Source organism: Mytilus californianus, unplaced genomic scaffold (assembly GCF_021869535.1).
Source record: "Mytilus californianus isolate M0D057914Y unplaced genomic scaffold, xbMytCali1.0.p SCAF_5, whole genome shotgun sequence".
Lineage (NCBI taxonomy): Eukaryota > Metazoa > Mollusca > Bivalvia > Mytilida > Mytilidae > Mytilus > Mytilus californianus.
This window is the reverse complement of record NW_026262701.1, coordinates 53,932,535-53,950,458: the sequence shown is the minus strand read 5'-3', so window position 1 is coordinate 53,950,458 and position 17,924 is coordinate 53,932,535. Positions and strand designations below refer to the sequence as shown.

At 30.4% G+C, this 17,924-nt stretch overlaps 2 protein-coding genes and 1 long non-coding RNA gene across 4 annotated transcripts in view; 2 read left to right on the top strand and 1 right to left on the bottom strand.

Annotated features, from left to right (window-relative positions):
* LOC127702629 (glutathione synthetase-like) overlaps positions 1 to 11,171 on the bottom strand; it is a 24,400-nt gene extending 13,229 nt beyond the window's left edge. The window contains exons 1-6 of one of the 2 annotated variants that reach the window (XM_052206905.1): positions 11,094 to 11,171; positions 3,065 to 3,161; positions 2,255 to 2,441; positions 1,418 to 1,493; positions 951 to 1,105; positions 475 to 517 (exon numbers count right to left, since the gene is read on the bottom strand). In XM_052206905.1, coding sequence (XP_052062865.1) covers positions 475 to 517; positions 951 to 1,105; positions 1,418 to 1,493; positions 2,255 to 2,441; positions 3,065 to 3,125 — 522 coding nt within the window. In that variant the 5' untranslated portion in view covers positions 3,126 to 3,161; positions 11,094 to 11,171. Of the gene's footprint in view, positions 1 to 474; positions 518 to 950; positions 1,106 to 1,417; positions 1,494 to 2,254; positions 2,442 to 3,064; positions 3,162 to 8,970; positions 9,014 to 11,093 lie in introns of those variants that run through there. The other variant, XM_052206904.1, reaches the window with a different exon arrangement.
* On the top strand, positions 6,505 to 7,649 carry LOC127702635 (uncharacterized). The gene is made up of 2 exons (XR_007982514.1): positions 6,505 to 6,626; positions 7,155 to 7,649. It is a non-coding gene; the product is annotated as an uncharacterized LOC127702635 (long non-coding RNA).
* On the top strand, positions 9,226 to 17,924 carry LOC127702632 (sphingomyelin phosphodiesterase 3-like). Its single transcript, XM_052206912.1, has 7 exons — positions 9,226 to 9,370; positions 11,020 to 11,939; positions 12,743 to 12,815; positions 14,096 to 14,236; positions 15,240 to 15,329; positions 16,059 to 16,303; positions 17,433 to 17,924. The coding sequence occupies exons 2-7, from the start codon at positions 11,052 to 11,054 to the stop codon at positions 17,517 to 17,519; spliced, it is 1,524 nt and encodes a 507-aa protein (XP_052062872.1). The 5' UTR covers positions 9,226 to 9,370; positions 11,020 to 11,051; the 3' UTR covers positions 17,520 to 17,924.

The following is a 17,924-nucleotide window of genomic DNA, read 5'->3' as shown; positions in this document are numbered from 1 at the left end:
CATATACATTTGATTTTTATAGCCTGTAATACAATCTGCAATTTACATGTATGATATGAAGCATGATATTTCACATGACTAGTTTTTTATGGCTATGCAATTTTGATATTTTCTCTATATTTTCATTACTACAAATAAGTTTAATATCCTTAATTTAATTTGCTTATTTGGAAGCACTTTCATTAATTAAACATCAACAAGATTACTCATTGTCTAGGTTTGGACAGCTAACATTTCTAAGTACATCGTGGGTAGTATTATAACAAAAATTGGCCTTAAAAGAGTAAAAAAAACTCCTATGGGTCAACTTTCTCTTAAATTGTTAGAACCTTTAAATATGTAAAATTAAAAAATTTACCAACTATCGGTAAGAAACAATGTATGTAATCATGTGCCAATAACCCTTTTTATTTGAAAATGAATATGAATCTATTCCATGTTTCTTAGAAAGAAAATGTATTGTGTAAAACTTACATTTTCATCTTTAAACTCAATATCAGCCTCTGATAATGAATATCTGTAAAGGATTAATCATATAATGGATTATGTATTTTACAATCATGAAAACCTTTACACCATACATTGAATTAATCTGACACAAAAAGCAATAACTACAGAATTAGATTACTGTTAAAGTTCAAAAATTAAGGAAAACAGAACTTAATTTGAAGTGTTGCTGCTGTTATTATTGGACTGGCTAGTCATACTTATCCTTTTTAATGGCTCTGCTTAACAGATAGACAGTAAGGTCTGGATTTATAAAATACAGAATTAAAATACATATTAATTTAAATATGAATTGATTTTAACAGTAATCTAGTAAAAGATTTATTTTTTTCTTTTGGGAAAAAAACTTCATTTAGACTTTCACAAATTAGAATGAAAGATCTGATCATTCTAAATTTTTGGATTGAATAAAAACAATCATATAGAAATGTGTATGGGATTACCTATGTACATCTCTAAGCTGAGACACCAATCCACCAAAACTGGAAGCAATTGTATTAAATTCTATCTGTTTTAGTTTCAGCTTGTCTATATTTGTATTGGTTGTACCTCCTGTATCCATCATGTAATCATTTCTAAATAATCCTAGGCATTTTGTCTGCAACAAATAGAAATAAAATGAATGTTTGTATTTGGAATCAAAGTTAAAAATAACTCTTTGTTGCACATTTCTGGATTTAATACATAAATCATATATTGTAAATAACAAAGATTGACAAAAAATTGTTTTTATTAATTCCATGATTAGAAATCTGTATTTTACATTTTTTTTTTGTTTAAAAAAAATCTTATGAATCTTTACTTTACACAAGTTAAAATTGATTGGCCAATCTGTTATGTTATTTCATTGCTGTGATCATAATGCTGGGAAAGAGAAAAAAAACTTAAATTTGTCACATTCTGTTTTTACCTGTGCAGGCCCTTCCTTTCTAACTGTTTCATAAATATCCCATAAATGTTTGGTAAACTCATCCACCTTAATCACACTGTAAATAGAAATATAAAGCCAAAACAGTTAGTTACTATGAGGTCTATTGATGGAAGTAAAACAGCGGCAGTAAATCAAAAATGTATTAATTGTCTCCCCTTGTCTTAATTTTGATATGCAGACTGAAATAAATTACTTGATCTTTTTTCTGAACTATTACTAATAAGAAAAGAATCATAACATTTATAGTACTATTCTTTAATGGTACATTGATATGCACAGTTTGTCACAAGAGGCTGAATTGCTAACCTGGTAAAAAATTTCCATTTTGATATTTCTCCTTTATTGCAATCAATAAGACATTTTTGTAGGGCTTGTATTGATGATACTTTTTACATTTTATCTATTTAAGATTTTAAGATAAACAGAAAACATCATTTAATGGCAATAAATTCTATAACTAGTGTGACAATTTGGCAATGTTGACTTACTTGTAGATCATAAATTTTCAATTTTCTTATCTTTTATTGCTGTTTTAAGTTCCTCTCTAGCTCCTATAGTCTTTGACAAAAATGCAAAATTTGATAAAAATCATCATTCAGAGAAAATAACTTCTATAAGGAGGTGGTTGACAATTGCGGTCATAATGACTGATTTGAAGATTCATCATTAGAAATTTTGTTTTGAGTACTTTAACCTCCTCACCTTTTAAGGTAAATTGACTTCTGTCTTTTGATTTTAATCTTCAAATTACAACTGTTTCCCTCCATCGTCAAAATTAAATAGAACACCTTTAACATAAATTATCTAAATACCTACTTTTTTAAACTCTGATAAAGAAAATCATGATCATGTGCTACTCTGTGCATCATTAAGTTAAAATCTTTCTGTGCTTCTTTGGCTTGGAATAATATTTTACTAGGAATTTTACTCGGGAATAAAGTAAATGGTCCATGATGTATCAGATCTGATGAAGATGGAGATTCAGCTGGTCTCATTTGTAAACCTGTCAAGTACAAAATCAGACTAAGTGTATTTCATTCTGCACTATAGATCTATGATGCTTGCCATGACAAAAGAATCCATTAAAAATTTGCAAATATAATGTCATCTGTTGAAGATAACCAGAAAACATGAAATCTGACTAATGAATTTTTGTAAACTGAACTTACACACAAGAACAACAGACTATACTCTTAAAATTTTAATTTGCTCATGGAAAAATCTGTTCCACTTCGATCTTAATTGACAAGAATTGACAGTTGTCTTGCAGAAGGTTGGTGGTTCTCTCCTGCTACTCTGGCTGCTTTCACCAATAAAAACTGGCTGCCAAGATATGACCAGGTTGCTGAAAGTGGTGTAAAACACCAGCATACAAACAAACAAAGTGTAAAATATAAATTTTCCTGGCTTAAACCATATTGCAAAAACCCCATGATGGTGTGCAGACACTGCAAATTAATATAGACAGCAGTACTATAGAAAATCAATCAAATTTCCAGTGTTTTGATTGTGAAATATTTGGGATACCTGAAGTAAGTTAAAAAGGTTCTAGCAAAAACTGCCATTTTACACACATATAAAATAATATCATACTCTCATTTCTAATTTGTATTTGTATTTGTATACCACTTAATAATGCCATTTCCTTTGTTCTTTCAGCGACTTCTTTTATTTTCACTACATCCATTTTGTTGACATGCACACTAAAGCTTCTAAGATATATCTGTAACAGAAGTCAACATTTAAAGGAATAGGAATAATGGAGCCATAATTTTGTATTCTGGATTTAAAAATTTGAAAGGATTATAAATTTGTTAAATAGCATTCGTCATAAGCTCACAAGACAATTAGTCTGTCAGGTATCAATATTCATAGTTTTTATAATGTTGTCTTTTATATAAGCTTTATATGTCCTAAAACTTTAGGCATTTGCCCAAAAACTGCAAAAACTGCAGCTTTGCCAAAAGAGCCACATTCTGAGATCTTGTCATTAACATTTATTTATTATCAATAAATTCATAATAAAATATTTTGCAAAGTAGATGTCTTATACCAATGTATACCATGTATAAACATGTTGATGTGAGAGAAGTAATAGGGAAAAAGCTGTTGTCCATATCTAATAACCAAAAATTATATTTAAAATGATCGTTTGCGGTAAAAACATGTCAATTTTACAGAACATATAATACCTATATAGATATAAGATGTGGTATGAGTGCCAATGAGACAACTCTCCATTAAGTCACAATTTGTAAAAGTAAACCATTATAGGTCAAAGTACGGCCTTGGCTCACACCGAACAGCAAGCTATAAAGGACCCCAAAAATGACTAGTGTATAACCATTCAAACAGGAAAACAAACAGTCTAATCTATATAAAAAACGAGAAACAGGAACACTTATGAACCACATCAACAAACAACAACCAATGAACATCAGGTTCCTATCTTAGGACAAATGCAGCTGGTTATGTCAAGACATTGTCTTATAATATAAGCCTTTGTAGGTCCATATTGTTTATGGGATAAAAAAACACTGAAAGCAAATGATGAGGACCTACAAATGTTTATATTATAAGACTAATGTAAACAATGAATGAGGTAAAATACTCTACTCTTATTTGTGTCTAATAGATTTTCCTTTAATGAGGGGCGTAAAGGGGGCATCTGCACGGAAGAACGCGAAATAAAATTGCCATTTCATGATGAACGAACATGCAATTACAAATTTCTTGCATGTTGATCTTTTTACCGATTTCATGAAACACGGTGAATGACGAACCTTTTTCACGGCTGCACGTGAAATAAAAATGGCAAAACATGTTGCACGAAAATAACCCTTTACCACCCTCTTTAATGTGATGACCATTTAATCAATTTTCAAAAATTTCAAACTCCTAGGTGCATAGGTAATGTTACTGAAACAAAATTTAGAAATTAACAAAGTTTTCACTTTTCTAAACAGTGCAGTAAAGTGATATATGCTAGCATAAATTTGCTATATATTTCAAACCAAATTGAATTGTAAAAAATTATTATACATATATATCATAACAAGAAAAAAAGCAAAAAAAATTGACAAAACCATGACCTACCGGTAATAAGCAAATATACTTTACACAATAATCATGATAATGTGTCTTTTAAGGATGTAGTCATGTCAGGCTTAGGAATTTTTGTCAGATGTTTGGACTCCTTGTTTTTTTCCCTATAATACCGGGAAATTTTTTTGCCCCATATCACCAACTTTTCTTTTCATATAAGACTTCAAAAGCTCATAAAAGGTCATTTACCAAAATTCAAGTTGATTTTAGATTTCTTTTCTTACGATTTGAGACCCAAATATAATGCCAATGCTAAATGTACAAAATGTAGGTAAAAGTCCAAGTCAGTCTTTTCAAGACATTTTTTTTAATTTTAGATATCTCGAAAGGAGTTCATTAACCTAACATTTTTTTTTTTTATTTTGTTCCTTAACTAATGTTCTTCTGATTTATAGTATCAATTTCAAATTCCAGGTTTTTTTAATTTCACCTGACTACATCATGTACATCATTAACACCTGTTTTGTGAAAACACAACAGTAATAAGTGCCTACAAAATATTTTTTTCAAAAAATGTGTTTATATGAAATATATAGCAAATATGAAAAGTGACAATTATTTTGGCTTTTTGGCTACAGGCGCTTGGGTATATGATACAGATATTTTTTTTTGTTGATTAAAATATTCAATTTTCTATATCTATACTACATATCTATCACTACTGCGCATGTCTCACCTAGTTTCGAGTGATTTTACCAACTCTGAGACAAACCCCCATTTTACTATCCACACTAAGAAACTTTCTTAGTGTGGATAGTAAAATGGGGGGTTGTCTCAGTGTTGGAATAGGATCCCAGTTACGGCAACCAGTCCGGTACCCACGAATGTAGTTCTTAAAAAAAATATATAACTTTTATTTAAAATGGTGTAGTTTTATTATTACACAAGTTCTGTAACTGAATGTAGATTTATTTGAATGGGTAGGCTTTCTAGCTTGAATTTCTGTAAAAATTTTGATTGATTTAAATGTAATCTGGCGTCGGTACATAGAGTAAATTGCCTAAATTCTAGCCTTTATTCTTCCCCGGAAGTAGACCGACCTACCCTGTTGTCAATCAAAACAAAATTGTGCAACGGAATGCCGGTCATGAGGCACTGAGATTGCACTTAGAAACTTCGAAACAAATGCCTAACGTGAAACAGAAGTCCCAAGGTGGCTATCAAAATTATTTATTGGACAGCACCCCATTTATTTACTATGATTTTCAATGCGTTTCAATGGGGGAAATAACTGGGTCCCCGTTCCTGTCAGAGGGCATATTTTGAACACTTCAATCTGCAATTGTAAGCTTATTTGTGGAGTTACATAGATGAAATTTGGCCAGCAACTTTAAAATTCAATAAGGAAAACAATGGTGTAATTATTTTTAAAATTTGAATTAAACTTTTTAAATTAAATTGAAATTTAAATTTATGTGAAATTTTTAAAAAGTTTGTTTTTCAATTTAAAGTTTCAAAAGGGGTTACAGTAAGGTCATTTTGATGGTATTATGTATTCATACACTTGTAAGTTAAAATGGAGGGATTTTTCGAAAAATATCAGCAAAGAATATTAGAAAAGAGCCACCTGGCAAGAAATAACAAATGTCTTATATGGGATCAGGGGACAACAAAAGATGGAAAATATGGGCTTATTTCTTTCCAGTATCCTATTTCTGGGACCTGGAAAAAGAAAAAAGCCCATAGATTCAGTTTTATGGTTTTTAATTAGTTTTTGATAAGTTTTAAATATTAAATAAAACACTTTATGCCATTTTATGTGTCATAAAAGTTTGTGTGGGAATTACATTACTGAAGAGCCGCATCACATAAATAACGACAGAATATTTTGTAAACTCAGAAAATGTTGCCAGGGGCTCTCCAATTTTAAAGATTTGGGCCTGGATGTTTTTTGAAGATGTGTAAGGGGTAGGGCTATAGCTTATATAAACAATTTTAACTGAATGTACAACAATTTTAGACTCCTTTTTAAAGATTTTGGTGGTCCTTAAAAGGACCGTTAATTTTGTCTGTATCTTTTTCAGCAGTAGATGAATGCAGCTATATCTTCCTTGATTTTGGTACTTTTGAAGAACAACTTCTGGTATGTATATTCTTCTTAGCAGGTATTACTCTACCATATGAATGATCGTCCATTATGCTTTTACAAATGCAGCATCAAGTTTTGGATCAGATTGCCCTTTTTTATATCTATCTGTACGTTTACTTCGATCCTTTTCTTCCACTTGAACCATAGTCTTCTGTCTGGTGCGTTGTAAATTTTTCTTTTTCCTTTCTGGAGTATTTTGGTTTACTTTGTTCCGTTCACACTCCCTTTACATCTGGTCGAAGTGTTTTAATGAACCTTTTGAGATTTTAAAACCAATACATTCTGCTTTTTGTCACAAGGAATAAGCTATACCATTATTCAAAGTGTGAATTATTGATGATGCCCTCCCTCCCTTCAAATTTCTAGAAAAGTTCATATTCTTTGGTAAGGAAACAGTGCTCTGTTAACAGATTCACCTTTTTGAGTGTTATGATTAAATTTCATTTTCATTAATGCTTCTTCGCTAAGTTTCATTTTTAAAAGTTCCTGCATTATTAACTTGTCTTTGTTATCCATATTCAGGTTGGTTAACTTGTTTGGACCCAAGTACATGGATCTCCTATGAGCCACCAACAGTTTGAGTGTCCACCACCACACACGTATGAACTAGTGGGACATTTAGAGCAGTCACAAGTATAACAACGCACAGTAGCATTAAGCATTCAGGCAGATCCAGGATTTCCCCCGACATTTGTTAAACTGTAGGAGGTGCCGTCTTGACTGGTTTTAGCTACAAGTGAGAACTTCTCTGCATCTAGCCTTTTCCATTGTATATTAAATGAACTTAGCTGACTGTTTGAAGACTAAGTCTCATGATTTATACCCTTGTTATGGGGTATGCTTCTTTGCATATGTAATTCTTATAAGATTTTTTTTTTAATTAAAAAAATAATTATAATTATTTTTTTTTCAGCAGAATTTTTTTTTTAACTAGATTTCCATATCAAAAATGAATTCATCTACCATGTGCAATTTACAGAATGTAAATATCTTTTAAAATAAAAAAGTTTTGCTGATTTTAAGCATATTTTCTTCATGAATTTATGATTTTATCCGATCAATTTTCTGGTATTTGAGATGTCATAGATAAGGATCAATAACTCTGTAACTGTTGGATCAAATCTATTAAAACTTTGCACAATAACTACTGAGATGTATATCTTTATTTTAAAAGTGCAGTTTAAAGTCTGGAAAAAAAATTAAAGTCTGACAGGAATAGGATCCCAGTTACGGCAACCAGTCCGGTACCCACGAATGTAGTTCTTAAAAAAAATATATAACTTTTATTTAAAATGGTGTAGTTTTATTATTACACAAGTTCTGTAACTGAATGTAGATTTATTTGAATGGGTAGGCTTTCTAGCTTGAATTTCTGTAAAAATTTTGATTGATTTAAATGTAATCTGGCGTCGGTACATAGAGTAAATTGCCTAAATTCTAGCCTTTATTCTTCCCCGGAAGTAGACCGACCTACCCTGTTGTCAATCAAAACAAAATTGTGCAACGGAATGCCGGTCATGAGGCACTGAGATTGCACTTAGAAACTTCGAAACAAATGCCTAACGTGAAACAGAAGTCCCAAGGTGGCTATCAAAATTATTTATTGGACAGCACCCCATTTATTTACTATGATTTTCAATGCGTTTCAATGGGGGAAATAACTGGGTCCCCGTTCCTGTTGGTAAAATCACTCGAAACAAGGTGAGACATGCGCAGTAGTGATAGATATGTAGTATAAATATAGAAAATTGAATATTTTTATCAACAAAAAAAAAAAAAAAAAATATCTGTATCATATACCCAAGAGCCTGTGATTTTGGCATGATGCACTGTATATCCTTGTTTATTATAGAATGCCAACTCAAAATAAAAGTTTATCTATTTATATTTATTTATGGCAGACTCGGAGTGAGTGAGTACTGGCAGTCTGGCCAAATCGATTGTGGCCGAAAACCGTAATAGACCTTATCGCTATTTGGAAATGCGCTGGTTGACCCGAGAATCACGTATATGTAATAAAATATATAATTTCATAATAATGATATTTAAACCAGAAGTTGTAGGACTTACAATCTATTAAACTCAGCTTTAATTCCGTTGTTACGGCAAGCGATCCGTTGTAATTTACACACGTTACAGGGTAAAAAACAGGACATAACACACCATTACAAAAAACATATTATGTCACGGCTCGTTTGTGTGTTAGTAAAGTGTAAGTTGCAGAAAATATCCTATTCAATGACCTTTAAATACAATAAAACAAAAATACACACAGACTATGAAAGGAATTCAAATAAGAACATGAGAATATACAAGAACAAAATTCCAATGTGTTTACCTAGCTGTTTCAATACCCTCAACAAAATGAAAGTAGGAACAACGGTGATCGGGAACCGGTCGAGGTAAAATAATAAGTTAATTAAATATTCTGGCCTCAAGATACAAATATTTAGAAGAATAAAATATATATAAAAATATGGTGAAATTTTTTGTTCGAAAAATGTTTGTATACTAAAGTATGTGGATGTTTTATTACAGACATTGAATACTTAATTTAGCATTATCCTCTACTTTCACTTTTGTTTTGCTTGACTTTGAACTTTTCTCTGGTTGGAGTTTGGTTGTATGGTTTGCTGTTCAACATAACTGATGGGGGAACAATTTTAATGTTTAACATCATTAACAAGGAACATGTGTCTGTCCACAGTTATAGTACAGATACAATAACAAGTGAAAAGGTGTGAAGAAAATAGTTAATACATATTCCAAGGATTTGTACAGTATTGGTAAGAGGACTTACTATACAAATCCTTGCATATTCTTATGTGTTAGACATGTTAGATAAAAATTAAACTGAATCCTAAATGGGTTGTAAATATACCAGATGATTGCATGTTTATTAGACACTTTTGTCATTGAAAATACAGAACCCAGAAGGAAAGAAAAGGGGGGATTTGTAATTCACATTTAAGGCCTGTGGATTATTTCAACTACTGTGAATTAATTATTATTTGTGGGATACCAATATTTGTGTATTTAGTTGGTAAAGGTGAACCATAACTTTAAATCTCAAACAAAGTATAAATCTTCTAAAGGGTTGCAGCCTTTGGTAAAATCATGAGAAAATATCCATGAAAACACAAATTTTCCTCAATGCCACAAAAATTGGTACCAGTGAAATTAATGAATCCACAGTATGCTTATGGGTTTTTTTGTGTGTGCAATTTAATTTATGCCTCTCTCCTGAATACAAAAATAATTCAAAAATAAACATGATAAATCATCATTAATACATAAGAAATGGATCTTATCTCTTATCATGAATGTCTGACAAATGTCTGATTGATACACTGACCAGAGAAAGCTTATGAGAAGTGAAAAAAAAACATATGAATCAGAATAAAGTAAATATCAAAAACCACACAAGGCATTAAGCATGTTAAGAAAGGCATGAATTACAATAATTTAGATGTGAGGCAAATTCAGATAACAGATCCCTTTGAGTTCAAATATCTATTGATGACTAAATGTAACAATGAAATACAAAATTTCAAAACTTATAGTGCAATCACTGAATCGGTTCCATCATTTAAAAAGTTTCATACTAACTGGTTCAAATTTTTATGGTATATTATGTACATGATAAAGTAAATCTAAGCACAAAAGTAATTGAAATGTAATTAATTATGTAGACAATGTAATTGTAATGTAATAAATTATTTAGACAATGTAATTGTAATGTAATTAATTAAGTAGACAATGTGATTGATTATTTTAACTATGTAATTGTAATGTAATTAGTTTTTACATTTCCAAATTAATTCAATTATAATTTTAATTTAATTGAAGAAAAAAAATCAGCATGTGATTGAAATGTAATTAGTTACTTTGGCATGTAATTGACCCCAGGTCTGGTTTACAGTATACCTAGTCCAAATAATGATGAAATTTTGAAAGGCTATTTTGGCACATACCTTCCTGTGTCAATAAGGTAGTATATATAAAAATCAAAATAAAAAAATAACCTCAACTTACATCATGATCATGATCATCATTATCTGGACTAAAGTAATATTACATAATGCAAAGATTTTTTAAGTTAGTAGTCATTCCTATTACAACTGATTTATTCCAAACATATGCATGTTCATGCAAGTGGTTGACATGGTTGATGCTATTGAAATTTTTAAAAAAAAACTTTAAAAAAAATTATTAATATTGCTGATCAGTAAAACTTACATGAAGCAAGCTGTTTAACTTGAAAAAGACTGATTTCAGTACCTAATAATAGTCAAGATAGATAGAAATAGAAAAAAAATTAGCTTACTAGTTGCAATCATACTTTGTAAAAAAAAAAACATGTTATCTTTATCATATTTTGTTTTAGATTTATGGAGACTAGGCAGGCTTGAAGGCAAAATGTTATATAAAACAGCATTCCCAATCTCCCTTCTACAGTACCTGTTTTACATCAGTGAAGTTGCATTATACCCTGTTGTTTGGACAGTGAACCAGCTGACATCACCATTTCTCATCTCTACAAAAGAAGATCATTGGGATTTGGAGATTATAATAAAAAAATTGGTATACCCACCATTGATAATACTGTTTTTATCGATATTTGGAATTCCAGCTATTTTCGGAGTTGTTTTACGCTGTTTATTACATTTATTCCGTAGACCATATGTTTTATCTGTGGAGAAATCATTTCATCCTCCATCCATTAACGAAAGAAGAGCAAGCATATCTGTTGGTAGACTTCATCCAGATGGTAGGAGAAATTCTCTGCTGAGTAAGAGTTTGAGTAAAACTTTTACCATTAGCTCAGCTAACTTGTGCCTTTTACCAGAGCTTTTATCTAGAATAAATAATTTACCCAACACTGATCACAGATCATGGATGATAGGAGAGAGAATTGTTATTGATCAATTTTTTTTTCAAAATTCAATGAATTCCATTCAGTCATTTTCACCTATATCAAGGAAAAATTCTGGTACTTCACGATCAGAGAAAACAGCAGTGGAACCAGGCCATAATATTTTGACTCATTTTCCAAAGCTTGACTTCTTGTGCCTTCAGGAAACATGGGATAGAGATTACAGTCACAAACTGATGAGTGAACTTCATAAAGTGTTTCCATGGATACTGTATGATGTAGGAAAAACAAATCTTTTGACAAACAGGTTCATGTTAAATAGTGGTTTAATGTTAGCCAGTAAATATGAAATCCTAGATGCTGATTTTCATCCTTATACTGACAGCTTCTCACAGTGTATCTACAGTTCAAAGGGATTGTTAATGACAAAGGTTTGTATACTATACTGTGAATTTATATATATTCGTGAGTACCAATTTTTATTGATTGTGGAAATTTGTTGGGTCTTTTTTTTAAGAATACTTTATTTTTATTGTTTGGACTGATCTTGAAACAAATCTATTTTGATATTTGCATTTTGTGCAACACTCAAATTTGTGGTTGATCTTTCCCCATAAAATCCATGAATATTTCAATCAGTACCTCAAGAAAAGTAACTAATCCACGGTAGATACAACTGACATTAGATATATTGCCTTTTGTATCTTACAAATGATAACCAGATTTTTTTTTAAATCTCTTACATTGTTCTTTGTTACATCTAGATTTTTTGCTTCAGATGACACTGCATATATTTGTTTTCTTCATAAGTAATCGTGTATCATCTGTACTGTAAATCAGGATTTTTTTAGAAGGGTTTATTTCCATTTATTTCTCAATAACATGAATAGAAATAATCCTATAAAAAAAAAAATCTTACATGTTGTATAAATTTGATTTTTAAAGAAGACCAAAACCAAGGACAAGAAAACTTTGAAAATGAAACCTTATGAATTAGTTTTGCCCTTGAAATCCTGAAAATTAAACTCCACAAAAAATAAATCACTTTATGTTGTAACAAAGATATATAGCTGGAGTATAATGTAGCCAGAAAAAGAACTGAAGTGTTTTCTTTTATGATTTTTTGTCTTTTTAATTAGGTTTTTATAATTTGAATAATAACATTTTTGACATTTTAAGGGAGATAACTCTAGATTTTCTTTAAATACTTATTAAAAAACATTATTATCTACAGGTACTGCTTTCCAGCACAGAACATCATGATGAAGTTGGATACATTTTCACTACACATTTGCAGGCGTATCAAGGTATCTTTATAATTGCAAAGTAAACTACTAGTATGTGTACAGGAAAAGTCAACACTGACACATCAGACAATAAACATAATAAACACATGCAATCAAATAAAATTATTTACAGTCTACCAAAAATAAGGGAACTACAATGCTTATACAAGTCACTTTTATAAACTGTCCAGGTTACGAGGTAAATAATTTTGGAAGTCGAATTATCTCCCTTTTTAAATAGTCTTTTTGATCGATTTTACATGTAAAAGTCAAAAAAGTTTTTTTTTTTTTTTTTTTTAATTTCTCTTGACTTCATTGTTCTTATAAGATGTTTAAATGTTCGTCTTTTACAATTGTCTTTATGATTGATAAAAGTAAAATTTCATGGACAATGAAAATCTCATTTGCCTGTTATTTTCAAAATAATGCCTATGAACAAGCCTCCGTGGCCAATCTTTGAAGACCTTGCACACTTACTTAACAAATGTGCACAGTAGATTTCATTGTTTATTTCTTGTGATAAAACTTTGATCTCTTAGTTAAACAATATTAAAAAATAGTTAGCAAACCAGAAAAAATGTTTGTATAATATTTTTGAATTCCCGAACTTAAGACTTACAGGGATTCAAAAAATACTTGTGTAAGTAATTTTGGAGAATCATAAGGAGAGATTTTTTAAACATTGAAGAGAAAATTCAAATTTGACAAATTTACTTATACAATTAAAGATTACTGGATGATTATAAAATTACATGGGTGATAATTGTCATGTTATTTGAAAAACGCACATTGGTGATTATTAAAATAGGGAGTCAGACTACCTTTATGACTTGACTTGGTACAAGTCCTGCAAAAGTGGCAGGGTTAATCTGGTACCCAATCTCTGTTGATCTATGCAAAATATGTTAAAAGATCCAACATAAGGAAGAGACAGTAGATAATAATTACTACAGTGAGACAGCAACTCAACAACAACAATCTAAATGCAATCATTACTATATTTGACATTGATGCTATTATTAGTAATATGTAATACATCGATGTACTGTCAATTCAGAAATTATTGCATGCATTTTTTATTTCGTTTGTTGAACAATGAACAAATTGTGAATAAATTATTTCAATTTGAGGAAAAGCGGCTCACAAATAATGCTGTTAATATTTGAAATGCTTGTTTTTATTTTGTGAAACCTATCATATTGCAAATTTCGCAATAATATAAAGATCACAAAATTTTATGGATTTTTCAATCTTGATTTAGAATATTTCTCCCTCATACTGATTCATTAAAATATTTATAGGAACGGAAGACATAATACAAAAACAACTAGATGAGATATTGTTATGGACCAAAAAGTTCCGTGAGGAATCTGTCAGATTAGAGGACATTGTTGTATTTGATGTGTTATGTGGTGATTTCAATTTCGACAATATTTCTCCAAGTATGTCATTACAGTTTTTAGATATTTCTTGCTATATGTTAATAATATATGTTGGGTAACATCAAAATAGTAACAACCCTGTACACAAATTTACCCCAAGAAATAGCCTGCAAAAAGTCAATATATTTCCAAATAGTGTAAAGTAGTATGAGAAATGATGTCCTTTCGTATAAAACTAAGAAAATTTATGAAAAATTATCCTTCAAGTATCTCAACTTGTACAATTTTAGGGGAAAATATAATTCCTTAATTTTTTCTTGGAAAAAGCTTCATAAGAAACTGTATTTGGAATATGCATGTGAGGTAGCTCATATTATAGCTGAGGATTCATTATAAATTATAAATTTTATATGGTTAAAAAGGGACCATCTCTTAACAACAGTCTATTATAAAAGTTATAGCATACTACATAGAAATAAAAAGGGATTTGGGGTATACATTTTTTACCTCAATGAGATAGCAACCCAGGGACACAAATACTGTAAATTCAGAAATTATTGCGTGCATTTATTATTGCGATTTTGTCATTTTAGACTTAAACGCAATTTTAATTTTTACGATTTTGAGAAAAATCCTGTTTAGTTCATATAAAATATTTTCAAAATGCGATTTTAAATTATTGCGTTTACAACTCTTTCGCATTTGTCGCAATAATAAAAACCTCGCAATAATTTCTGAATTTACAGTAACCAAAAGATATCTAGAAGTTAACATTCACTGTTCAACTATAGATCAGGTGTCCATGCAACATGTTAAGCTTTAAATTTCCCAAAGTCTAAAAATATTTAAATAAATTTAAAAGGGCTGATCATAGATATACCATCGATACCAATTTCTCAAAATAAAAAAAAAAATAATCAGACAACCATTGACTATCTTCCTGACTTGGGATAAGCACTCTGCTTAGCATTTTTATTTCTCTTATTGATTGAGGTCAGACATTATTTTATGCAAGAATTTTTACATTATATAGGTTGTACACTTTTTTTCAAATTTGATACAGTTGATGAGCCTTGTACAAGACATAAATTATTTGATGTGTATGAAGACGTGTGTCGTATCAGTCCAGGACAAGATCAAGATTGGACAATAGGTATGATAGATATTGTAGTCTAGCATGATTTGATTTTTTCACTAATTCCTATAATATTGCTGGAAAGGGGGAAAACTACCAACAATACAAGTTTATCAAAAGCAGACTTCTCATTCCATTTTCAATTTTATTATATAGGTCATCATAATCCCTCTCCATGACGACAAAGGCCAAAATTTTATGACAATCTCTTAATTTCCCAGAGTTTATAAACAATTTAATCATTTTTTTGAAGATGTGAAAGCAATACCAAATCATTAAATGTACAAAACAACATGACTCGGAAACAAATAGCAACTCTTACTGATGAGATTTTTTTATTTGTAACAAGTTACACAAATATGTTATAGGATTGAATTCAACCAATAACAGATTGCTTCTTTCAATTTAAACCAAGGTAAGCAAACAAAACAAATCATTGAACGAAGCAAAGTAGTTATTTTAATTGGTTGGTGTGTCAAAGTTTATTACTCTTAGTTACTTGGAATAAGTAATTTGAATGTTTATCATTTGTATAAATGTATTTACACTTTTGGTATTTAGCTGAATTTTGTCTCCGAATGACCTTAGATCTGTCTCCGAATAACCTTCTGACGTCAAGCAACAATCACTTTTTAATTATGACGTCAATTTATTTTAATTGTGATGTCAAATTGTACGGGAAATAGTGTGATTTTAAGTAATGGCAGACAAATTTGCATACAAGTGTAAATATGTCTATTTTCACAGGTACAGAGATGAGGCAAATGTGTCTTTGGGAGAATCAAATTTCCTCTCCAGAAGGTCTTAAAGAAGCATTAGAAGACCCTATTCTGAGACATACATACGTTGTAGATGGTAATATAAAGGATGGTACAATGAGGGAAATCTGTAAGACCAAACCCTTGGATGATGAGGATGTTAGGACTAAGCTGATGGATGTGTCTGGTAGAAGGAGAATTGATTACATTCTCTACAGAAAAGATACCCCATTGGTAAGATGCTACTTATCATTAAAGGTCATGTCATACAAACTTTCACTAAAAAACATAATGCAATAAACTTGAATATCAAACATAAATTGCAATTTTTTTTCCTGTAAACTTATGATTGATTTTAATCACAAAAATAACAGGATTTAGGACTTCATATAGTAGAATGTTCAAAGAGGGAGAATTAGACTGAGTTAAGTTTTTCTCCAAAGTGGCAGGTGTAATTTTAAAGGGAGAATTCCAAAGTTCTAAAACATATTGTGAGACTCTCACCAATGCGATTGATTGCAATCATTATCTTTATGTCAAAGTATTTGGTTTACAACATTATATAAAGCCCTTTGTTCATTTGTTGAGTATTTAATGTATGTCAGTATGTTGAGCAAAGGGATGAATTTCTTATGGGGATAATTTTCATATTGCAGCTTAAATAAAAGTGATGAAATTGATATATTTCGGTAGTAGTGTTAACTTATGTACATAAGAATAATGACAGATATGCTTGAAAAATGTGAAGAGGGCACAATGACCTTGTCAGATCAAGAATACAGGGATCCAGTTTGCCCATAAAAAATTTAAAATAACATCAGAAATCAACATACAGTAAAAGAGTATTCCTGGCAATGGAAATGACTTACTGTAAATTCAGAAATTATTGCGTGCATTTATTATTGCGATTTTGTCAATTTAGACTAAAATGCGATTTTAATTTTTGCTATATTGAAAAAAATCCAGTGTAATTCATATAAAAGAATTTTAAATGCGAGTTTAAATTATTGCGATTATAACCCTGTCGCATTTTTCACAATAATAAAAACATCGCAATAATTTCTGAATTTACAGTAATCAAACATATTTCAGATGAGTTGACACCTTTGCTTGTCAGATCAACTAGATGTAGTTTGTACTGTGGATTCATTTTCGTGGATATCAATTTCTGTGGATTGAGGAAAACATTTTTGATATTTGATTTCGTGGTTTTGCCAATCTCTGTATACAAAGCCTATACGTAATTTGAAATTCCTTGAACATTTGTATTCATGGTTTACCTGTACCCAGGAAATCCACAAAACCTGGTATCTAACGAATAACAATGATTCCACAGAAGTATATTTGTTGTCTCTATTTTCAGGCAGTACAGAATTTTAGCTTTGTTACAAGACTAGCTACACTTACTGACCACATTCCAGTCACCATGACATTTTCTAGTCAACAGTAACTTTATAAGTTACGTTATAAACCATTGCAATGGACAGAGGAAAAGATGGACAAAAGGAGGGCACAGAGTAGATAGCATACCGGTATATCTAATCATTATCAAATCAAAATTAACCACATTCCACTTACGATGACATTTTCTAGTCAATAGTCACTTTTAATGTAACTGTATAATGCATTGCAATGGAGGAATGAAAACAAGAACAAATGTTCCGGGGAACAGAGTAGATAGCATATCAAATTATTATCATATCAAAATTATTATCTTAAGCTGAATAATATACAACACTTTAAAAAATGTAAAATAACTTATATTACTTATTCCAAAGAGTGTTTTATGCATTTATTGAAACTTTCACTGTGAGATCTAGTCATAACTTGTTGGTCAAAAGCCAATTCTGCATAA